We start from the raw sequence: 26,172 nt of genomic DNA, 5'->3' as shown, positions 1-26,172 counted from the left end.
TGTTCTGATTATTATGTGTCGGGAGGAATTTCTTTTCTGCTTCAGTCTATTTGGAGTTCTGTAGGCTTCTTGTATGTTTACAGACATCTCTTTCATTAGGTTAGGGAGTTTTCATCTATAATTTTGTTGAAGGTATTTATAGGTCCTTTAAGTTGGGAATCTTTGTTCTCTTCTATACCTATTATCTTATGTCTTTCTTAAAGTCTATCATCTTCATGAAATATGTTTTAAAATCAGACTCTTGCTTTTCTGGTGTGTTCGAATACCCAGGGCTTGCTGTGGTGGGAGAACTGGGTTCTGATGATGCCAAATAGCCTTGGTTTCTGTTGCTTTACTTGCCTCTCACCATCTGGTTATCTGTGGTGTTAGGTGGTTTTGCTGTCTCTGCCTGTGGCTTATCCCTCCTGTAAGCTTGTTTGTCAGCACTCCTGGGAGAGAAGTTCTCTTCGAGACAAATTTTGGTATGGAGAGCTGTGGCATATGATCAGCTCAGGGGCACAGACAGAAACCAGAAGGATCCTGTATCTGGCTATCTCTGGCTGTACCTTGGCTCCTGTGTCCTGATGGCTTTGGGTGTGATCCCTCTTGGGTCAGGAATTTGAGTAGAATTGGTGGTCTCACCTGTGCTCTCAGGTGTTTTAGCACTCTTGGGATACCAGCCTTCTCCTGGCAGGACCTGGGTATGGAGAGTTCTGCTCTCAGGTGTGTCAGCACTCCTGGGAGAATTGCTCTCTCTTGGTGGGATCTGGGTACAGAGAGCTGTGGTACTGGGTCAGTTCCAGGAGCAGATAGAATCCGGAAGGATGCTATCACAGATTGCTACTTGGTTTTTGTGTCTGAAGGTTCCAGGTGGTTCCCTCTTGGCCCAGGAATTTGAGCAGAAATGGTGGTCCTATCAGTGCTCACAGGTGTGCCTGCACTCCTGGAAGACCAGATCTCTTTCTGTGGACCCTGGTATGGAGGCCTGTGGTTCAGGGTCAGCTCTGGGTGCAGATGCGAAAATATTGTTTATAATGGTGAAAGATCTAGAGAGAGTAGGCAAATGATTGCTGGGATCAGAGTGAGGAAGAAAAACTTGGAAGAACTAGGGAGTGAGGGATCAGAAATGATTACCAGTGATTTGGGGATAAAAAAAATGTTCTAAATTTGACTTGTGAAAATGGTTGCACAACTTTTTAAACACTTCTTTTAAATGAGTGAATTAATGAACTGGATAGTGTATTTCACAGTTTGATTTCTGTGCCTGTGATAAACCCCATTATAAAAAACAACTCAGAGGAGGAAAAGGTTTACTTTATCTTACAGCTTACAAGGAGAGTGAAGGCAGAAACTCATGGCAGGGACTGGAAGGCCAGAAACATGTAGAAAATTTGTTCACTGGCTCACTTTCTCTGGGTTATACTCAGGCTAGCTTTCTTACACAAACCAGGGTCATCTGTAGGTGGGGCCTTCCCATAACAATCATCAATAAAGACCGTTCCCTACAGACATTGCCTTAGCCAATCTGATCTGGACATTCCTTTGATTGACTCTCCCTCTGCCAGGTGACTCTTGGCAATGTCAACATGAAGATAAAAACTAACCAGGACACTATTCATTATATCTCAATAAAATACTAAAAATAAGTGATGTGTTGGAAAGCCTGCCCGGTGGTTAAGAACATTTACTGCACTGGCAGAGGACCCAAGTATGTTTCTTGCTCCCATCTGGTGGCTCACAATCTTCTGTAACTTTAGTTACAGGGGATCTGATGACCTCTTTTTTTTTCCCATAAGTATTAAGAATGTACACAGTACACATACATAGATAAAGGGAACATACTCATACACATGAAATATTTAAAACAACTTTTTCAAAGATGGAATAAAATAATTATAATGTTTAAATATAATATAATATTTAAATAATATAATATAATGTTTAAATAAAATATAACATACTTTAATGGATTTAGATTTTGCTACTTATGGAATCATTAAATTAAATGGGAAATTAAACTAAATATCTGTAGGAATGGCTTCCTAATCTTAGATACTTCTATCATTACTTCATTAGTTCACTTAATTATTGAATCCCTGAGTTTATTGATGAGAAAGCTGAGATAAGTTACACAACCGCACATTGGACTGCCATCAGGAGTTCTGCCTCCTAGTTCCCTCTTCATTTCCATAACATGCCAATCTCTAGGACTGTCTGTAATTACTCACTAGTATAGTTTAATTTACAAACGTATTTATTTATTAACCATAAAAATGCATTTTACTGGGTAGACAAAATGTCAGTTAAACATTAAATTAAGCAAATGTCTTTCAAATTTGAATAGTCTTCAAAACCTCTCACTTTTAAAACTATGACTTTAAATTAATTTAAATTGTAAATACATAATAAATTACTTTTTAATAAGGGAGTCAGTAGTTATTTTCCTTATCAGCCCTAGCTCTTAGCTTATTTAGCCATGAAGTAAAGTATAATAAAAGTATAAATATAGAATTTACAAATTGCATTGCTTGATGCTATTGAATATGTACATATAATAAGTTGAGTAGCTCCTTGTCAAACATTGAGTTTAGAAACTTATATTACTGAATAGTTACTATAACCCTCCCTTATTTGATACATTTTAAGTAGCTTCAAGGTTTTAATTAATGCAAAGTGGGCTATGTTGGTAGCATAGACATGAAAGGAGTTCAATTTAGAAAATCAAATTTTTTTACAATGAAATAATTCTATATTCATCTACAATGAAATAATAAATGCATTAGGAAATGAAATGAATCATGGCTAAGAAGCCTTTTATTTTAAATGTTATTTTATTCAAATTCATTATACCTCAGTAAACCAAAGTACATACCATATATTATGAATTTTGAAATAAATTATTGGAAATATTTTACCTTTTTACTAGTTACAAACATTAAGTTGAAATATATAAAATATACCATTATATTTCAGTATATAATAGAAGGAAAATGAGCTTTTAAAGAATGCACTACTTGTGAAATAATTAAGAATATTTTTTAGGTCTCTTCGATGTGATTTTCAACAAAGGGAATATATGTGTTTTCCAAAGCCATGAGATGAGGCATCTCTCTCTTACCTTTGACAATGGAATGGTGAGTAGCTGTGACTTTTTGAGATATAGAGCACACTTATGTCATCCAGGCTGGCCTTCAACATTCGGTTTTTCAGCCTTGCCCTCTTGTGGGGATTAAAGGTGTGTTCTACCATGTCTGTATGTAGTACATTTTCTCTTTATTATGTATTGTATATGTCATATCTTACATAAGTTAATTTTATCAGAGGATCAAATTACATATTTCCCTTGACTTGTTATTTTTATTTCTGTATTAGGTTCAAGGGACTGAAACTACTATTTTGTTTCATCAACTTTTGAAAATTTGAGTCATAAATGGCCTTAAGTTTCAGCAATTGAAATAAACTGATAACATTAAAAAATTCAGGGAGCTTTCTGAAAATTGGGGATTATACTTTTAAGGGAAAAATCAAATTTACTCAATTCTGTTTTGTGTTTATTCTAGGTTTGAAAAGTCTTTAAATGTATGTACTGTCTTTAAAAGCAAGCATCACATTTCTTTTAAAATGAAATCACAAAGGGTAATTGATAAGCAGTGTGTTAAGCCCTAATGTGCATTATGGTGTTTAATATGTTAGTCTACCTGCCAAGAAAATTCATGCTTTACCATTTGACATGAAATAGAGAGTCTGAGGGTTCTAATGTAGTAGGCAGGCAATCTGCCTCACATTACATTTGTCTTACATAACATTTCATAGTATTATTAACTTGAAACTACATTTGGCTTAAGGAAAATCCCATTACATTAAATCATCTTCCAATGTCATTTTAGTCCTACATTTTGGCTGAATTATTAATTAATCTAACATTCTTTATAAAGTCATTTGGACTTTGTGTTTCATAGCACATGAAAAAGGCCTTAGTGGATGCTTAGTAAATAAGAATTCAGTGGATATGGTCTCAGTTAAATAAAAAGGTGAAAAGGGCAGGATATGTGTCTCAGTGGATAGTGTCTATAAAGCCCTATGCTTCATTCCAGTGCATGAACACGCACACACACACACACACACACACACACACACACACACACTTTTAAAAAGGTGACAAGATAATTCCATTACATTTTTTATTGTAAATTGTTATTCAGCAGGAGAGTTGACTGGTCAGGAATTCTGTCACTTACAGTCAGAGTTTATCTGTTTCATCAAGTCTCATCTGACATGGAGCCTCTGGCTTTATAGTTTGAGCCATTCTCCCCACTGTAGTGTTCTCATGGAATTTTAATGTTTTCTTTTTCTTCCTAAGACAAGGTTTCTCTGTATAGTTCTGCAATTCAGTTTATATCCAGGGTAGCCTTGAACTCAGAAATCCTCCTGTCTCTATCTCCTGAGTGCCTGGATTAAAGGCATGGTGCCACTACTGTCCAGTTTTGAATTTTCTGAGTATCTGTCAGACTTGGCTAGACAAACTTTCTCTAGATAAAGACTGGTTGGTAGCCCTAGAGTCTTAGGCCCAGACATTCAGGAGTTATTAATGAGTCCTGCTTCCCCAATGGGGCACACAACGTATAGAATAGGTTCTCAAATGTGTCCACAAACAGGAATTGTTCCTCCTAAAGTTGGTTTCATAGTTTAAAAGCAAAAGATAGGAATGAGACAAAAATCATTGTTAATTTCACTGCTCAGATCCAAGTAGTCCTAAGATAGGTGGATTTAAATCATTAAATGAAGAATAAGTAGGGATGAACTGCATATTACATCTCATGAAATCACCCCGGTGATTTTTATGTAATAGTCTTTCATGGGTTCTTGCTTCCAAGAATGTCCTTGGAACAAGTCACTGCCAGCACTGCTGGGTAATAAAAGTCACAGTGACAACAGCGTGAACAATATGCATAGTTCAACGGTTTTATAGAACACACATGTATACCAAGAGATTTTAAACTCTTTTTTTTTTCCTGCTAATTAAGGGTTGGTTTCTCTCTCTCTCTCTCTCTCTCTCTCTCTCTCTCTCTCTCTCTCTCTCTCTCTCTCTCTCTCTCTCTCATTCTCCTTTAGGTTGGCGGAGGAGCCCACCCTGAGCTGCAGGTGCTTTATCAGCCCAACCGGTGTATGCTGCTTGAGTCCGTGCTGCTTCCTGGCCACACCCTGACTGTTGATCGTCACGGCAAAGTGACTGATGAGTCCTCTGCAGGCTACGCAGAGATTTCAAAAGAATTCTTAGTTTTTGTTAAGGTAAACTTAATGAAAATCATCAGGGTTTATAGATCAAGTCTCAGCCTCTGACTTACTGAATGTTTTAGAGGTTTCTTATACTGCAGTAATCAAATATCTTTCCACTAGGGGGCATTGATGGTATTACCATTTTGTTTAATGACTTTAAACGCACTGGGGCCACATTGTAGCAGCATTGAGGCCTTTCTTTCTTTCTTTTCTTTTCTTTTCTTTTCTTTTCTTTTCTTTTCTTTTCTTTTCTTTTCTTTTCTTTTCTTTTCTTTTCTTTTCTTTTCTTTTTTGCATTTAGATTAGTTGTAAATTTTTGCAATGGTCTCCATCTGCTGCCAAAAGAAGCCTCTTTGGTAAGGAGTGGGAACTACACTTTTTTTTATGGGTATAAAGATAGGNCTCCTCCTCCTCCTCCTCCTCCTTCTTCTTCTTCTCCTTCAGATGTATCAATTTTTACTCCTGTGAAAGCTAAGTATATACCACCTGGTCAGTTCTACCATCAATGCAGTTTGGGTGCTCCAACTCACTATTCTGGCTTGGTAATTCTCTAGAAATTCTCCCATACTCACTGATGCAATCATGCTCACAGTTTCAGTATATCACTGAGAAAAGCTATAGATCAAATCTGAGAGGTGAGAGAAATATAAAAACAGTAAACGCAGAACTTGCCCTGTGGAGTCAGAAAGAGGTGATTTCTCAGGGATGGCTAGGGGAGGCATAGCTTTGTGGACCAGGAACCCTCACATGAGCATTAGTGTTTAGATTCCAAACTGATGGAGTCCATGTGACTGGTCTTAGTTTCCAGGCTCTCAGAAGGTTAACTGACTGACAAGGTATGACACAAAAATTCCTACCCCAATTCACACTTCTACTTTGTGGCTGGCACAAGGCCTCCATACAAAATCAGACACTTCTATCAGGTATGATACTCCAAGGGCTTAGTGATCACAGGTCAGAAACTGAGGCAAAGACCCCTTTCGGATAATGTTAAATTCTTTACTGCCCTGCTCCTTTCAGCATTAACATCACTTGTGTGTGTCCCTATGATTATATATAACTATAATTTACTTGATAGTTTTCTAGAGGGATAAACATACCTTCTTTTGTTCCCCATGTTGATACCTTGTGATTCTGAGATTTCACACTTTTGAAAATCCACATGGCTAATCTTAGCCAATTCTTTGTAGTGCTAATATATTCCTGATTAAATTTCAAGATATTTTTATTCCTTCTGAAGATAAATTATATAGGATTATTTAAGTATATTTTAGTTGTATTTGCTATCTTTTTTTCATTCTTTCCTATATCCATCTATTTAACTAATATTCATATAATGCTTCCTATAATTCAGGAACCCAGTAAGTATTTGTTTAATTTTGCTTTATATGAATATGAAAATTATTTGCTTATAGTATTAAATTTTCATAAGAGAATTGTTTGTTTCGGTACCTTACTTTTCAAAGTGTCTATAGTATCTGGATATTACTCTGGGAATAACTAATCATAGATATAAATCCATCTACACATTCTTATTCACTATTACTACAGTTAAATTCTTTCTTTTGTTCATTTTCATTTTCCAGCTGCTGTTAAGATCCTGGTCACTGCACCCTTCCCAGAGCCATCTACTCCTGGCAGAATGAAAGCCTTGCACTTACTGCTTTTCTGTTTATTTCTCCAAAGGGTGTATTCCTCAGCAGTGCTGTGGTTATACTTGCTACAAACTTGTGTCAGGCCCTGTGTCTGCAGCCCAATGGGACCTGCACAGGAGCAGGGAACCAGTCAGAACAATCCCACTGGAGAGTGCATAGAATCAGTTCTGGGATCTGCATGTTTGAAAGTGTGAAAACTGCACAAATGTATCTGAGGATTAAGGATGGGTACTGTAATGGAATGGTAAGTGTCCCTTATTCCTCCCAGAAATGTTTAGGGTGTTTCTCTGTAATAGCTAAAGGATAGATCTTTCTGAGTGCATTGATTTTAACTTTTACCTACAAATACTTTGGAAATTGGATATGATGTGTGATATGTTACCTTTATCTGGTGTTTAAGTAAATGCAGAGGGTAGCTGAGAGCCTGCTGTGCTTAGACAAAGACTCAGTTCACAGAGACTTTGAAATATTGCATAAATACAAAGCACTGGGAATTATGGTTGTGTTCAAGGAGATTGTGATGCCAAAGACTCTGGTTGGAAGATGGAGTCTTCTTTTCTTCTCACCTTACCTATATCTTCCCTCTTCTCCACTTTCTTAACCTTTCCATTCCAGTTAAGCTTGAACTCATGACCCTGTCCTATTGCCTCAATTTGCTGAGTGACAGGCTTTCAGGCATGTGTAGTCACCACACCTGGTTGAATGTCTACCTTTCTAATGAGCTCTCTGATCTTGCTGCTGTTACTGATCTGCAAATCTCCATAAACCAAGCCTCTAAAAGGTTCCAGCCCATTGTTTCTTTACTCTTATTAGTGCCTGAATCCTCTCCACTGGAAAACCCACACACTATTAGCAAGTAATTGTAAATTCTAAGTGATGTCAAGGCTTTAGCAATCTTGAGCCTTAGGACAGCTATTGAAAGGAATATAAATGAATAATTTTCCTTGGGTGAGGGGCATATATGATTCTTCTTTTGTTAATTGATTTTTGAATCTCATTATATAGCCCTAGATAGCCCGGAACTTGCTTCATACACCAGGCTGGTTTCAAATGTAAGAAAATCTAGATGTTTCTTCTTCTAAAGTGCTGGAATTAATGTTATATCACTGTTCCTAGCAAAAAATTAATTTCCATATTAATCTCTCCCCATCTATTTTTATTAGAAACAGTTTAGTTGAAACAAACAACATAACTTACAGAATGACTCTCTCTCTCTGTCCTATACCTATATATGATTTGTTAGAATGACTTACAGGCTGTGGTCCAGCTAATCCAACAATTCTTGTTATAAATGGAAAGTCTAAGAATCTAGTAGTTCTTCAGTGCTTTTAAGGCTGGATGCCTTACATGGTCTTCAGTATATTCTCGAGAAGTAGGCTCTAATGCCAGTGAAGAAACGGGCTTGCTAGCAAAGTGAGAACAAGTAGGCAACAAGCAAAAGCTTCCTTCTTCCATGTACTGATATAGGCTTCCAGCAGAAGGCATGGCCCAGATTAGAGGTGGGATTTTAAAGATCAGGATTAATGGTGTATCTTCCTACCTCAAAGGTTTGAAGTAGATCTTCCCACTTCATATGAAGCAAAAACTCCTCATATTTGTGCCCTGCATTTGGGGGATTTAATTGATTCCAGGTATCATTGAGTTGGCAACCAGGAAGAGCCATCAATTGAGAAGTTCTTCTTCCAAGTCTGACACTTGGCTAAATGTGGGATTATACCTGAGTTTCTGCAGATAGTGAGAGGACCAACTAAGCACTTCCCAAATCCTCTAGGTTCCTGTCTTAGCTCTACACATGAAGGTATATACCTAATACTAGCAATTAAAAATGTTTGTGCACACATTCACTGTTGTGGATAGCCCTGGGGTTGCTTGTATTTGATGCTAATTCTACTCTCGTGGGAGGGGCTGCAAAGGAGGGATGAGTCACATACTCAGATGAGTTCTTGTGAACCATCCCCTAATGAATAAAGGAGCCAATCTCTGGGCTAGTAGGTGGGACTTCAGAGTTGGACAGAGGAAGAGAAGAAGCAGGAGAAAGTTAGGGCTTTTTGGATGGGGACAGCATTACCATGAGATAAGAACAGGCTGACCATATTGCCGGGGCAGAGAGTTGCTGGCACCAGCACGGACATGTGATGGTTCATTTTTAATATTTCCTGTAACAATTCACATTTAATTGACATTCCCAATCATAATAAAATCACTTATACTATCATTTCACAGACAGTGCTAAGTTAAAGAGATGAAGAATCTTGCTTGACCTGTCCAGCAGGTCCAGTTATTCGAGGGTCTCGAGGGGACCTTCTCCTAAGAACTAAATTGGGGGTAGAGAGAAACGAGAACCTTGTGTAATGAACGACACATGGAAGCAGTCTGAGTAACATCAAGGTCTCACTGTATTAGCAAGGCTCAAGGTTTAAATGCACAAGCAAAAGAGGAAGTACTTCTCAGCAGGAGGGATGGGGTAGCAGAAATATTTCTTTTGGCGACTACATGGGTAAGCAGGAACTTGGTGGTATCAGGGTCCATCTTGAGGTCAGGACATCTGGTGCTGATTTAGGGCTGGAATAATCTGTGGTTGTTCTCGGAGCGGTGCGTTGGTGGCCTGCTTTTGACCCCCTTTTCTTCTCGGGAGGAGAGGCCCAATTCAGAGATCAGGACAATTGTGTTGTCTTAATAGCTCCCAACACTTGCTCATGATCTTTCAAAAAATAGACAGGCTAATTGGAATAAAATAGGTAATATTACAATGAAGGCATGGACTATTTATATATGGTATCATCAAATGCTCATCCATTCTATAGGAGGAGTATCTGATAACTGTTTTCTCTTCATATTGTTAATAAGCACAAGCTGTGCCAACCTTGAATTAATATGTGCTGTGGTGTGAATGTTGGAAATTACTAGGCAGAGTTATTGGGATACAAATAAGTATGGCTTTTATGTAGGGATTGGTCAACATTGGCAATCTGTACCTACTCTGGACAGCAAACATAGGGACATGGATAGTGATCAATGATCGTTTTCTATTTGCTGCCTCACACTCTATATTAGATTTTCCTGCATCCAAGCAATATATAGTTGTGAGGGGAACTCACTGTATTAGATTGAGTAAGTTCTCAATACTGTATGCATGATGGAGAGCCAGAGAAATTGGTAGCTGTACAGGTCAAAAAAAAAAAAAATGGAAGCTTCAAAATGAGAGAGAAGTCCATGATGCAGCCCTAATTTCAGTTCAAAAGCTGATCCTCTAGAGAAACTGGTTATGTCAGTCAATATTAAAGGTTGTGGAAACCGATGTTTGGTATTCATTGGTATCAGGAACACAAAAATGCACACTGAGTGAGTGAGTGCTCTTTCTATTCATAATTGTACATCTACCTGGGCCCTGACTATTAGATGGTACTGTCAATGTTTAGGAAGATCTTCTCCACTTATACATCAGCCTTCTCTGGAAACTCTCTCCCCCACACTCATAAGTGTGACTGCTCAATCCATCCAACTGTTACACATGGTATTCTTTATGGGGTTTTGATTTCTACCCCCTTTGGTCTGAGCATTCCTTCTCTGTATCCACCATTTGATATTTCAGTATGCTGGTGATCTTGTTTCTATGTGAATATATGTTCCCTGCAAATTTATAGTATTATCTTTCTCTCTTATACTAACCACTCCCCATTGTCATATTTTCCTGCTCATCTTCCTTCTTTTCCTTATTGATTTTTGTGCAAAAACCATATCAGCTTTATTTCACTAGGCTATTACAACGAAAAAAAAAAAGATTAGATCCTGGTGAGGTAGTGCACATTGTAACCTCAGAATTCAGCATCATCTCAAACTGTACTCCAGCTGAGATACATACATACATACATACATACATACATACATACATACATACAACAGAATTTCAACCCAAATATTCTCTTATAAACTTATTTCACAATTTAAAAGCAGCACAGACATCTGTAGAATTTGCTTCTTGACAAAAAAATCAAGCAAAACTCTCAATGAAATATATAGTAATAAAGGTAAAGGTGCACATTTGAGGTGGCTAATCAGAATTTGATATGTAGAAAATTGGAAAAAAAAAGAATACAGACTATGAGGCAGAAATTTGCCAGGCCTTTGGAAGATTGGCATGGCAAATATTGATCCCACATATTGCTTCTTATAGATTAGGTCATTACTCTAAAACCTGCCAAGGTAACAGATTTGTGAAGCAGGAGCTAAACAGAAAAAGAGTCCATTATGGGGACCTGTATAAAAGGGCAAACCAGAAATAACAGTTCTATAGACATTCATGTCTTATTCCAATGCTGTATTTCAGTGTTTCTAGAATGAAGCTTGTGAAAACAGGAGTGAAGCACGTTGGGTAAGGTGGAAACAAGGTATTAGCTGGCTGTGAGTGACCATTTTATCTTTTTGCTGCTGGAATTGTGCTCCTGTCCCCTTGCCTGGGCCATGCGCTATGCCTTCCAGGCCAGGGCAGCCAGAGCATCTGGGTGACATAAGATAACTCATCCACTCCATAGCTACTCATCATCCAGCATAGAAGCATTCACTATTGAAAACAGGCTATGGCTCACCAGTTCAACATGGACCCAAGTCACATAAGTTGATCCTTGAGGGTTGGAGAGGAAATCTTGTTCCCATGTGTATTTTATAAATATGTGAATATTTTTGGCTTAAGATGAGTTTTAGAGATCTTTACAGCCTGTGAATCATAACTCAATTTCCTTTGCCCACCTACACCTAAAACTCAGGGATCAAACATCTCTCTGGCTTCTTTTTATTTCTCTTAAGAATTTTAAATATATTCTAGGAATGATTATTATATTGGATCATTATTACTAAAAGATTGAAGATGTAAAGTGATTATCTTGGAAGCCAGTGGCTCCTGAATGCTCTATAAACAGGAAAGTCCCACCACTTCTAGCCAGCAATGAGTTCTGTGATACTGTCACCAGATTGGCAAGCAAAGCAAAGGGAGGAGCTTCCTTCTCTGAAAAGATAGCTCTCACCTCACACTCACACTGTAATCTATCCATCGAGTACTCATTACCACTATTGTCATCATCATCATTGTGCTTAGTGGCAGCAATCACAAGCGGTTCAGTGGCTCTCACTCTCAAGCCTGTCTTCAGGACACTAACATGAGGTTTGCGTTCAGAGGGGTGGTCTAGAGCTATGAATAGTTAAGAAGCCTTTGTTAGGACATGATCTGGTTTACCATAAAAAAGTCATCACTTAAAAAGAATTTAATAGTTTTGTTCATTACTTAAGGGTAATACTTTAATTTGTTTTCCCAAATTTAATTAAAATATAATTTCACCATTCCAGGCTTCCCTCAAGGTCCTGCCACACCTCCCATTTCTCTCAAATTCATGGTATCTTTGTCTTTAATAACTATTGTTATATATATGTAAGTAAATATGTAATGCAGCCCTCTGAGTCATGTAATGTTGTTTGAATATATATTGTTTTAGTCCTGACTACTTGTATTGGGTAGCAAATTAGTGGACTCATCCATGGAGAGAACTAATTTCCCTTCTCTCAGCAATCATTAATTGCCTGTAGCCCTTTATCTACATTTGACCAGTTGTGGCTTTCTATAATGGTCACCATCTGTAGCAAACAGACACTTTTTGGTAAGGGTTGAGAGCTACACATAGCTGTGTGTATAAGGATAAATTTTAGACTGCACTTTGGAATTATGCTTATTCAGAAAAGTTCCAGTAGTATGTTCTCTACAATCCATAATCTCACTAGCCACATAGCTGGGCTTAGAGGAGTCTAATACCTCGGTAGTACTATTGGTTTCTTCCTTCCTTTGTCAGCTTACATGGCATATTTTGGCACTATGAAAAGTAGTCCTTAGAAGAATGTTTTTCAGTCAGATTCAGCTCAAAGTCTTCAAGTTCTATCTGCAACGTGCATGGTACCTTCAACAATAAAGACTTACCTTTAACTTCTAGGGAACAACCAAGGAAAACAACAATTGCCCCTTTTGTTTATTGTTAAGAAATGTTCAGGTACTTCCCTAGAGCATGTTCTACATGTTATAATGTGTTTAATGACTAAGTTTGGTTGTGTGACTTAAAAAAAATTTTTGTAAGGTTTTGGCAGTGAGTCTCTGTAGCCAAGATGCCTGTGTTCCTCTTTTCTTGTCACTATTAATGTGTAACAGTGAAGACCATCATTTCTCTTCTTGTATCTGACATGAGTCACTAGACTCTTTCTGAAATGACACTTCTTTGGAAAACAAATGAGAACATTACTATAGTTATTTTAGTTTGTATATGCTTAGAGGCTGAAGTAAAGTGTACAAACTGTCTCCAGGGGGATGTAAGATGTGCTCTGAGGTAAACGGTAATGCATGTTCATTTCCCTATGCTTTAACAGCCCAAGAGTACCTTGGTGAAAACTGCTACTCCACAAATACTGTAATAAATTGCATTGGATAAAAGCATGACTGTTTTCACTGTGTTTGCCAGCATACATCTGAGAACATTTTTTTTTTTGTATAGGTAAACACACCTTTAAAACAAGTGATGTTGATACTATAGCAAATGTTCCTATTTCTACCACCAGAAAAATGTTTATTCTGTAGGAGTAAATCACTTTAATAGTTTTTGCTGTAGTAGGGATTTAGGCTCATAACAAACAACATGTGATTCACTGAGGACAGTTATAAGGGAGTTACTTTCAAGAAGCCACAGGCTCAGGGCAACATGAATGGGCTCACTGGCTCCCTAAGAATGAGTACAAATTAAAAAAAAAAAACTTTAGTAGGAGTTAAAAGAAAATATTAATGTACCAATGTGTTAAGTATACCAAGGAGAACAAGAGACAGGCCCATCTTATAGCAACAGGATGCTCATGAAGAACATCTGCTGGGTTTGAAGAAACCAAGACTATTCTCTGGTTGAAGAGTTGTCCAATTTTTACTGTTCACTAAAAAGATACTTGAGATAAAACATTAAGGGCAGCTCATGTTTGTAAGAAGTTGAAATAACAAACAAGTATACATGAGTGCACACATACGTGTTTTATTTGAGTTATGGTGACGTATACAAGACTAGTAGACCAGAAAGTGTAAAACTTTATCAAGTTTTACTTGATTTTAGGCAAATAATTATAGATCATGTTTTACCTAATCAAACATTTTTGAAGAAATGTTTAATAAAGTCATACACAAATGCAGCCACATGCAAGGAAAAGTATTTCAGCTGAGTTTTCTAGCAAATGGCCTAACATTTAATGCAATTAAATATGTACATTAATTGTAATTAATTAAAATGTTATATTAATATTTAGACAATGGTCCACATATTAATTTTGAGGCTATACAGAAAGCCTTGAAGATAGCAACAATGATTTTCTGATCAGGATCAAACAGATTTGTTATAGAAATAGAACATCAGCTGATTCATTTTGGTCGAGAAAGTTGATTGGAACATTAGTAATAATGAATGTATTGATTCCATATTAATAGAATAAAAATGTCACATTTCCTTTTTTATTAAAATATCCCAAATGCAGAAGCCCTTACGTCTGACAGTTGCTTAACAAATACTGAATGAAAGAGAAGTTTAAAAATGTCACTTTGGGTGAAGTCACTAGGATTTTTCTTCTCTAACAAGCCACAGGGACATGATCATGGGATGCATGGTAAGAACATGCACTTGATACCATATGGTGACTTCATATATATTGTTATTGTTGCTAATATTAGGAGGCCACACAGGGTGCTTTTATATATAGAATGTACATACTTTATTTTACATCTGAATTCTTTTAACCAGTTGATATGGGGCTAGGGATGAAACAGAATTTTTATTTATTTGCTTAAAAATGCAGTAAGGGAAACTCTAATCCTAGAAATATTAAATTTAATTTTCAGTTTTTCACTTGAAGGATAAAAAGAAAATTCCTGGAGGTGCTACTGAAGAAATATAAACAATCATAAATTAGAGACTATAGAACATTAGAAATCCCATTTGAGTTGTACTTCATTTATATATCTGGAGGCTTAGAGGGGGACTGGTTTGAAAAGTAGTCAAGAGAAGTATCCTGGAGTGGTGAAATTTAGAGAAAAGAATCTCACTTTTTATTATCACAAAGAGAGAGAAAAACCAAATAAAATCAGCAAAATAGATATTTTTAACAGTGCTAACAAAGAGATGAGCTTTGTGAGAAGGCCTGCCTGTTGGTGGAGCTGTAGAAAAAGTAGGAAGGCTTGCCTTCTCTCAGTGTTTAACTTAATTAAAAAGAGTGTTATTCCCAGTATGAAAAAAATAACATTAGAAGTAGGGATGTGCTTTAGTGTTGGTAAGGAAGGTATGTCTCCAGGAAAAGTTCTGTAAATTGTGAATCAAGGGCAATTTTTGAGCTCTTTAGTAAAACATCACACCAGTATTCAATAGGATAGCTGTGTTATATTTGAGAATAAAATTAAAGTTCATAAACAAAACATACTTTGACTAAAGTCTGCAATGTACAAAAGTACAAACATAGTTCTAGTATATGCTGGCATGCACAGTTAAGCTGATTGAGTTTTCTTATTATTTTTATTGGTTATTTTATTTACTTACATTTCAAATGTTATCCCCCCTCCCCAAACTCCTATCCCATCCCCCATCTTCTGCTTCTATGAGGGTGCTCTTCCTCCCCATGCATCCACTTCCCCTATACTGGGGTATTGAGCTTCCTCAGGACCAAAGGCCTCCCCTCCCATTGATGCCAGATAAGGCAATCCTCTGCTACATGTGCAGCTGGAGCCATGAGTCCCTCCAGGTGTACTCATTGGTTTGTGGTTTAGTCCCTGGGAGCTCTGGGGTGGGGGGCAGTGTCTGATTGGTAGATATTGTTGTTCTTCCTATGGGGTGGCAAACCCCTTCAGCTCCTTCATTCCTTCCCCTAACTCCTCCATTGGGGTCCCTGTACTCAGTCTGATTGTTGGCTCTGGCAAAGCCTCTCAGGTGACAGCCATACCAGGCTCTTATCAGCAAGTGCTTCTTGGCATCAACAGTAGTGCCTGGGCTTGGTATCTGTGCATGGGATGGATCCCTACATGGGGCATTCTATCTGGATGGCCTTTCCTTCAGTCTCTGCTTCACTCTTTGTCCCTGATTTTTCTTTAGACAGGAACATTTCTGTGTTAAGGTTTTTGAGATGGATGGGTGGCCCATACCTCAAATGGGGGCCATGCCTATCCACTGGATATGGTCTCTAAAGCTTCTCGCTCCCCTCTCTTGGATATTTCAGTTAATGTCATCCCAGTTGGGTCCTGGAAGTCTTTTGCTTTTCTGGCATCTGGGACTTTCTAGTGCTACCCCTAGTTCCTCATCCCCACTGCTACCCACCTCTGTTCAATTTCCTGACCCTCTGTATCCCAGCCCCCAACTCCCTGACTCCTCCCAAACCTGATCCTGCTCCCCTTTTTCCTCACCCTCCTGTCTCCCTCCCAGGTCCCTCCTTTACTCTACCTGCTATGATTATTTTGTTCCCCCTTCTAAATAGGACTGAAACATCCTCACTCTGGTCTTCCTTCTTGATCTTCATATGGTCTGTGAGTTGTATTGTGGGTATTAGGAACTTTTTTCCTAATATCCACTTATCAGTGAGTACATACCATGTATGTTCTTTTGTGACTGGGCTATCTCACTCAGGATGATATTTTCTTTGTTATTTCTTTTATGTATGTATGTATGTATGTATGTATGTATGTATGTATTTAGGTTTTTTTGAGAAGGAGTTTCTCTGTGTAGCCCTGGCTGTCCTGGAGCTCACTTTGTAGACCAGGCTGGCCTCGAACTCAGAAATTCACCTGTCTCTGTCTTCCAAGTGCTGGGATTAAAGGCATGTGCCACCACTGCCTGGCAGGGTAATATTTTCTAAGTCCACCCATTTGCCTAAGAATTTCATGAAGTCATTGTTTTTAATAGCTGAGTAGTACTCCATTGTGTAAATGTACCATATTTTCTGTATCTATTCCTCTGATGAGGGACATCTGGGTTCTTTCCAGCTTTTGGCTATTATAAATATGACTGCTATGAATATAGTGGAGCATGTGTCCTTGTTATATGTTCGACCATCTTCTGGGTATATGCCTAGGAGTGGTATAGCTGGGTCCTCAGATAGTACTATGTCCAATTTTCTGAGGAACCACCAGACTGATTTCCAGAGTGGTTGTACCAACTTGCAATCCTATCAGCAATGGAGTAGTGCTCCTCTTTCTCCATATCCTCACCAGCATCTGCTGTCACCTGAGTTTTTCATCTCAGCCATTTTGACTGGTATGAGGTGGAATCTCAGGGTTATTTTGATTTGCATTTCCCTGATGACTAAGGATCTTAAACGTTTCTTTAGGTGTCTCTCAGCCATTTGATATTCCTCATTTCAGATTCTTTGTTTAGCTCTGTACCCCATTTTTAATAGGGTTATTTGTTTCTCTGGAGTCTAACTTCTTGAGTGCCGCAGACCCTCTGTGTTCCTTTGTCTGCATGGAATGAGTCTCTGGGGCAGGTGGGCAAGGAGTTGGTGGATGACAGACAGATCAACACATGAGATTGTGTAGAATCTGAATGTATTGTCACAAAGTGAACACCAATCTTATATAGTACAGAAAATTCAAAGGGTAGCAGGCAAAGTACATTGAAGTTACCTGATACAAAACAAAGAAATGACTTCAAAAGGCTTTACAGGAAACAGGTAGATGTTTACAGTAAAGATAAAGCAGTCCTGCCTAGGGTCAGCTTAGTGACAGGTAAGGATTTCACACTCTAGTGCTATACCTTTGATCCTTGTGAAGCTAGCACCAGGGGGTTCTTCTCTTAGCAGACCTCATGAATAATGCAATAACACAACCCCCCCTATTTCCTAGGCCTTGCTAAATTCTTATATGAGTATGACTTTTAAGTATCTGGAGAATCTCTATTTGTCAGAAGAATTCACCAACTTGCTTCTAATATGCAATGCAGCCTATACTGAAGATTTCTATCTCAGTAGGATTCCCTGGCTCTATTATGGTATTCCCTTGTTTGGGTGAGATTTGCTACTGTCCTTAGTAAATACTTTGCAGACAAGCTTTGAGCTACTGGCTCTGTTTTCTTGTAATGCTTAATTAGTTACTGAATAGGTTACTTCCTTACTGCATTCCTGCTGGATTCCAAGCTCGAAGGCTTCTGGGACCTTGGAACACTAGGGAGACTTAACTATATCAGAATTTAATCTTAAAAGGCATTTATAATAAAATAATACTAAAAGAGAGCATGTGGTTCCATACACCAGACTAACTCGGGAATAGGGTATGAGGATATGGGTTAATGAGAACTCCAAAGCTCCAGGAGGTGAGTTTCCTTGAAACTCTTTTCCTTGTGAGTGCTTCCAGGCCTCTCAGCCTGTCAAGCAGACTTGACTGGAGTGCGTGGCATTTCCCAGTGTGCGTGGCACTTGAGTTCTTTGTATATCTTGGATATTAGCCCTCTGTTGGATGTAGGGTTGGTAAAGATCTTTTCCCAGTTGGTAGGTTGTAGTTTAGCCTTGTTGACAGTGTCCTTTGTCTTATAGAAGCTTTTCAATTTTACGAGATTCCATTTGTCTATAGTTGATCTTAGAGCATGAGTCATTGGTGTTCTGTTTAGGAAATTTCCCCTGTGTCGATGTATTCAAGGCTCTTGTTTTTTTGTTTTTTGTTTTTTTTCCCTTCTAAAGTAGTGTATGTACATCTTGGTTTCTCTGTTCACTTCAAAGCTTGGTCTGTTATAGATCAATAATAAAATTGACATTTACACACTTACATTCTTATCTTATTAATTTGTTTCTTTGTTTCCACACTTTCTTCCTTGGTTTTTATCCAGATGCAAAACTTGAAAACAAACATGTTCATAAAGTCAAAGACTACAGCCACAAGATTCTGTTCTGCAGAGCCAGACTAGTTTGTGTATCAATTATTTGGTTTATCTCTGCACAGACCAGTGGTATACATATTACTCATTTCTGTAATTAAATACAGGAGGGAAATAACATTATGAAGAAAATGGGTTCTTTTGCCCACAGTTTGGAGAATAGAAGTCCAAACACCAGACCTCTTGCCAGAGCAAGACTCCATGGTAAATAGAGAGAAAACATGTTGAGAGGAAATGGCATCTTGAAGCAGAAAATTAGAGGGATTCAGAGGCCAGGCTCACTTTTGTAAAAACTCACTCACTAAAATGCTCAATGGACTTAAGTTACTTTCAGGTGGAAAATGAACCTAATAACTTGGCTCTAGACCCTGTCTATTAAAAGTACCTTGTAGATTTTGCATTGGTGAAGAGAAGGTCTCAACATATAAACCATCAAGGAGACATACAAACTATGTAAAAGCACAGTGCTTAACTTCCAAATATAACACACATGTCTAAAGAGTCAAAACTAATATTCACAAATAGGAGAAAATGTGATGTGACATGTTATATTTTTGGGTCGGGGATATATTTCTCAGGATGGTTGTTGACAGCTTCATTTCTTCAGCTACAAATTTTATTTCTTTCACAACAGAGTTGTACTCTTCTGTGTAGATGATGCACATTTTCATTATCCACTCATTAGTTGATAAACATCTAGGCTGCCCACTTCCTGCTTCTGTGAGTAGAATAGTGATGAAGATGAATGATCAGGCTTCTCTAGACTAGGATATAGAGTCCCTTGGATATATGCCCAGGAGTGGTAGAGGTAGACCATATGGTGGATCTATTTTAAGGTTTTAAAGAACTGCCACACTATCTTTCATAGTGCCTGAACCAGTTTTCACTCCTATCAGCAATGAATGAGAAGCCCCTTTCTCCTTCATCTTCACTAGTACCCTGTGTCATTTGTTTTATTAATCTTGGCTACTCTGAGTGGGTAGGATGAAATCTCAAAGTGTTTGCATTTCCCTAATGGCTAAGAATGTTGAACATTTTAAAAAATATTTCTCAGCTATTTGTATTCCACCTTTTGAGAACCTCTTTATCAGGTTCTATAAATGGAGTTATCTGCTCTCTTGATGTTCAGGTTTTTGAAGTTCTTTATATTTTAGATACGAATCCTTTGTGAGATACATAGTTGAAGTACTCCCCCTCCCCCATTTTTGTAGGCTGTCTTTTTGCTTGATGGTGGTGTCCTTTGCTATAAGAAGATTATTTTTAATACCATGAGGACCCATTCATTATTTATTCATCTTAATGCCTATGCTTAAGCATTAGGTACATGTGTTTTATTTAGAATAACCACAAAGGACTAGTGGCTAGTCCTCTAGAGGCTAGTAAGGGACTGGGGAAAGATAAGATCTACCATGGAAGGGGGAATAAAATAAAGTTATAAGGGAATAAAGGAGAAATTAGAACATGGGTTAAATGCAGTGGAAGATAGGCATTTAGAGTTTAGGAAGGAATATGAAGAGGACTAACACCAAAGGCTATTTGAAAAGCCACATGGAAACCTACTACTGTAGAAGCTTCCTAAGACACATAAACATATGAAAGAAATTTAAATCAATTTGCCATTATAATGTGAGAGACAATACTCCAACCAGACACCATACAAATCTATTTGTAGGTTTTTAAGGAACATCCACACCAATGTCCAAAGTAGCTTCTCTACTTTACATCCCTACCAGCAGTGAGCAAGTGTTCATTGCATCTTCAACAGTATCTACTATCATTTGTTATTATTTATTATTAATCATAGCTGTTCTGACTAGAGCAAGATGAAATACCAAATAAAAAACAAATTGCTAGGAATGAGTTACATTTTTTGGACATATTAGACAAAGGGGTCATTATTGGCCACTCAGACATTATAGGCTATTGTCAATGCTATTGGTTACCCTGTACAACCTCAAGATAAAACTCTATTGTTAAAGATATCACATACTTATAACATCAATGATGGAAAAAATTGAGCTGGTGCTGAACGGCAAGTTTCATCCCTATTGACCAGTGGTCATTGTGATGGAAGGAACTTTATAAGCTACCCAAAGAAAAATGTATTCATCAATCTTACCCAGCTACAAACCCTGTGAACTACAATAACAGCATGCCCATAAAATATACCCACTAGTATAATAGTGACACTAATGTTATGAGAGTACCTAACTACTTTTAAAAAATTGTATTTATGGCCTGCTTCATAAAATGGAATCCATTCCTTACACGTTAATGAGAGCATGAACCTGAAACTAGATAGATCAGGAGCTTTGGGGGAAAAATATTATCATTCTTATAAATGAACACAGCAACAAATGATGCTTAATGGTATAGTAAACCCATAGATCAGTCTATCCATCAACTCCTATAAGAAACACTTCTTCTTGAAGAGATGACACTGAGACCCACAACTAGACAATGTTCAGTGAATGAGAAACTTCAGAGCACTTAATTCTAAATGGGGAGTCTTTACCAAATTCCTCCCTTCAAGGATAAGTGAAAGATGAGATGAAAAGATTGTAAGAGGCGGAGATGCTGGTTAAGAAAACAACATTTTACAAACATAGTAGGGCTGATGAACATATGAACTCACAGAGTCTGTAATAGCATGCACAATACCTACACAATTTCAAGCAGAGAAGGAGAAGAAGGTGGCACACAGTCTCACAGTTAACTAAAAAGATGTTTGCAATTGTTAGCTGCTGAGAAAGGGAAGAAACTCAATTTCTTTAGTGGAGTAACAATATCAACCACACTCTAGGCATTCCTCATGTTCAGGAAGAGTTTGCCAACACAAATAGTAATTTATGTTCTTTTCCAAAGACAGAAAAATAATACAAATTTGCCTGGCTAAAGGGGATAGGAATAATTTGAGAGGAGGTGGTGGAGGGGAAAGAGTATGATCAAAATATATAATATGAAATTCTCAAAGATAAAAACAAATACAAAACCAGAAGAAACCCAACATTTACTAATGGAGAAGTGTCATGAATATATAGAAACCAACAGGAAAAGCCACTATGCTACACTTATCTTTCTTTGTGATGTTTGGTGTTTGACCATGGACAAGTCAAAGCCATTTATGTTATTTTATCAATAGCAAAAGAGAAGAAAGTAGACATTGATTAATTTGCATTTATAAAATGAGAGAGAGACACACAGAGACATTTGGCTCTTATAGCACCCTAAGAACAAAATATAATCTTCTATTTTAAGTATAATAGTAATCTAGAAACCTTAATTCATTCTCATAAAACTCATTTCTATAACTTTTAAATCTTACAATGAAAAGTTCAAAGCACTGAATAGTTAAATATATTCTAATATTATGAGTACCTTAAAAAAGGAGATATAACATTCGTGGTTACAAATAAACTTCTAATTTTGAATTGTTTTGTTTCTTTGTTTGCTTGTTTGTTTGTTCTGGAGACATGCTTTTCTGTCTAGCTTTGGCTGTTCTGGAACTCACTTTGTACACCAGGCTGGCATCAAACTCATGAAGTCCCTACTTCTGCCTTCTGAATGTTGAGAGTAAAGGAATGTGCAGTCATTACCTGACTTGAGTGTTTTATTGGTAATCTTTAAATACCTTGAACGTACTTGAAAATTCAGTCTCAAAAGTACACAATCACATGAGAAACTATCACATGGTTTCCACTGTGAATGCCCATGTGATCAAAGCTGACCCTTTTCTATGCTTTAGAGAATTTCATATCATATATTTGATAAGTTTTGTAACTGTATCATAAAATAATGGAACTTAAGCATACTTCTCACCTGGTGATATAGTTATAATGTGACATTGTTCATTTCTGTGATGATATTAGTGTAGACAAACTTGTGCTGCCAGTTGCATAAAAGTATAGTAGATACAACTATACATAGTATACAGTATATGACAATGATGATGAAGTATTGTGTTGGTGTGTACTTACCTACTATTTACAACTATATTATAGCACATTTCTTCTTACATTTGAAAAGTTTACTATGAAAACATCATAATGTGTTTTAATGTCATATATTTATAATTTATTATAGTATTTTCTCTCTTCTTTATTGTCTTTCATGTTTTGTGATTATCATAGCCATAGAAGTAATAGACTGTAAAATACACACCTCTCTCTGTTCCTGTCTCTCTGTCTCTCACACTCACACACATTTGTATAAATGCATTCTGTGATGTTCTTACAATGATAAATGAACTAATGATGCACTTATTAGAATGTATCCTTGTCATTAAGCAACGTGTAAATTTATTTTTTATTTTTTATTTTTTTGGATTTTTGACAGGGTTTCTCTGTGTAGTCCTGGCTCTCCTGGAACTCACTCTGTAGACCAGGCTGGCCTTGAACTCAGAAATCTGCCTGCCTCTGCCTCCCAAATGCTGGCATTAAAGCCATGCACCACCACTGCCTGGCTCTGTGACTTTATTTTTAAAAAGATAGTTTCATGTTTTAATATTCTGTATTCATCTTTGGAGGTAAGCAGCTCTGAAATGAACACCATACAGTGGCCTTTCCTTAGGTAAAGCTCCTCTGTGCTCAGAGCCCTTTCTTTGCCCATCATACAGTCTCTGTTTCTAGACCTTATGGAAAAATTTAATTTTGTTTTTAGATTTATGCCGATGGCTTGAAGAAGAAGAAAAATTACGCTCTTGGGAATGAGTGGTTTTCGACTGTGTCCAGTGTTTTCTCACATGTGTGAAATCATGTTCTATCACTCACAGGGCACTGGAGACACTGACTGCCATTTTAAAATCAAGAAGAATCTGGAAAATGCATCTATAAGTCTGGAATCTCTGAAGAGCCCAGGACTGTTTGTTGGACTTCAACCAGATGGACAGGCAAAACCTGTCGTTTATACGAAAGATGAGAGTGTTTGCTTCTATCCACGTGTCATCCAATGTACGTTTGTTTACTTCAAATACATAAAGTTGGTTGACTTCATGATGACTCTTGTAGAGTGCCTAAAAGTTTCATTGTAGTTTTAGTAAGAAAATACCAGCTATTGACTTTTTCCCTCATAATAATACTTAAAAATTGCATGAAAAAAATGATCAATGAAGACTGCTCCCCTCAAATTTTCAAGTAATTAACATAAATGACAGAGTTTTGACTACTTTGAGGTACTTTATAACATTAAATTGTGTGTACACATAATATAGCTTCTGTCAACTGACAGACTAGCTTGCACAGTTGATCTTTGCTCAACTTGATAACCATGCACATCATTTTAAAGCTATAACCTTTGCTTTCTTAATCATCTCCAAGATCACACATTAATATCAACATCACAATGTAAAATGTTCTCAAAATCTCAGTCTTTAAACACTCAAACACTAAAATGTTAAAAGTCTCCACCTCTCTCAACTGTGGACTATTATAAAGTTTTTAAATAAGTTAAATATTCTGTAATCCCAAGAGGGAAACAGCAGAGCACAATCACAATTAGATCCAAGAAAAATCAAACTACCAACAGTGCAAATAACTCATTGTCAAATGTCTGGGATTTACGCAGGACCTCCTGGGCTCCTGCAAAGACATTGGATCACTTCTCTTGCTCCTCTGTCTGCAATACACACACCTTGTCTTCTAGGCTCACCCTGACTCTACTCGATGGCTGGGCTCTTTTTTGGCCGTCACCTCAGTAATGTTATATTCAAAATGCTGCAACTGGGCTGCATTTTCACCAATAGCTTCTCCCAGGCTCTGTTCAGGAACTCCAGCCCTGTCACACATCAGCTGCTCTCCTTGTCACCTTTAAACCATCAAAGTCAGTACCACATTAAGCTGCCAGCATAAAGTACTCTGTAGCACAAGTTTCTGTGTGTTCACTCTGGGGAAACACTTTCCCGAAGATTCCATTCTGGTTAGAAGAAGCTGCCGGTTTCTTCTTAATCAGTGCTAATTTCTCCGATCTAGCTAACCAGCATCAATTGTCCTAGGAAAGCAAAGGTTTTCTTTAGTGATTCTAATGTATTGTTAATTAGAGCCAATTTTTATCCCCAGGTCACCAGAACCACTTAATTCAAAATACAGAATAACTCACATAGAGTCTTCAAGGGACTCTCAAAATTCCCTTAGAAGTTCACAGATCAGGCATCTATCATCTACATTTTTCTCGATAATCTTTTGTAAAAATTGTTTTATTTGTTTACATTTCAAATGTTGTTCTTCTTCCCAGTCTCCCCTCTGCAAACATTCCACCCCACCTCCCTCCTCTATATCTCTAAGCAAGTGCTCTCCACTCCCCCACTCACTCCTGCCTCATCCCTATAGCATCCTCTTTCATTGGGGCAGCAAGCTCCTACAGGGCCCACTACCTCTCCTACCATTGATGCCACAGAAAGTAGTCCTCTGCAGTTCAGCTTAACATGACTCAATAGTCAGTGTTTGTTCAAACATCAGGAGTCTGCCCCCAAGTTGTTTATTTTACACATATTTAAGTTCAGCACAATGTTTTTTGAAAATGATTTTGCATGCACAACAAAGCATACGCAAACCTCTTCAAAAAAGAAAGTAAACTAGAAGCATCAGATGTGGCTACATAAAAACTCTTTGTAAGGTTCAAAAGATAGATTTTATAGATGGACTGAGAAAAACAGATTTGTGACAAGAGTCTGGGGAGGATGCAGTACCAGAAAATCTCCAGCCACACATATAACACAAAGGTCACCAGGCTAAAAGTATGTCCACTCCAGGTTTTTGGAAGAAGAAGAGGATTTGGAATCGTTCTCCTCCCCTCCCCCACATTTTTCTTAGATATTTTCCTCATTTACATTTCAAATGCTATCCCAAAAGTCCCCTATTCCCTCCCCCTGCCCTGCTCTCCTACCCACTCACTCCCACTTCTTGACCCTGGCGTTCCCCTGTACTGGGGCATATAAAGTTTGCTAGACCAAGGGGCCTCCCTTCCCAATGATGGAATAGGGTTCCAATGATGGATAGGTTCCATCCTATAAATGACTGTGAGCATCCACTCCTGTATTTGCCAGGCACTGGCAAAGCCTCACATGAGACAGCTATACCAGGGTCCCTTCAGCAAAATCTTGCTGGCATATGCAATAGTGTCTGTGCTTGGTGGCTGATTATGGGATGGATCCCTGGGTGGGGCAGTCTCTAGATGGTCCATCCTTTCATATTAGCTCCAAACTTTGTCTCTGCAACTCCTTTCATGGATATTTTATTCCGTATTCTAGGGAGGAATGAAGTATCCATGTGCGTTGGTCTTCGTTCTTGGTTTTCTTGTGTTTTGGAAGTTGTATCTTGGGTATTCTAGGTTTCTGGGCTAATATCCACTTATCAGTG

The 26,172-nt window shown here is 37.7% G+C and overlaps 1 protein-coding gene across 1 annotated transcript in view; it reads left to right on the top strand.

Moving 5' to 3' along the window:
- Positions 1–26,172, top strand: part of LOC110310329 (oxygen-regulated protein 1) — a 268,949-nt gene that overhangs the window by 159,900 nt on the left and 82,877 nt on the right. The window contains exons 13-16 of the mRNA XM_029485010.1: positions 3,022–3,113; positions 5,092–5,268; positions 6,943–7,155; positions 23,592–23,769. Coding sequence (XP_029340870.1) covers positions 3,022–3,113; positions 5,092–5,268; positions 6,943–7,155; positions 23,592–23,769 — 660 coding nt within the window. The remainder of the gene's footprint in view (positions 1–3,021; positions 3,114–5,091; positions 5,269–6,942; positions 7,156–23,591; positions 23,770–26,172) is intronic.

This window comes from Mus caroli, chromosome 1 (assembly GCF_900094665.2).
Source record: "Mus caroli chromosome 1, CAROLI_EIJ_v1.1, whole genome shotgun sequence".
NCBI classification, from domain to species: Eukaryota; Metazoa; Chordata; class Mammalia; order Rodentia; family Muridae; genus Mus; species Mus caroli.
This window is presented reverse-complemented; position numbering and strand designations above follow the sequence as displayed.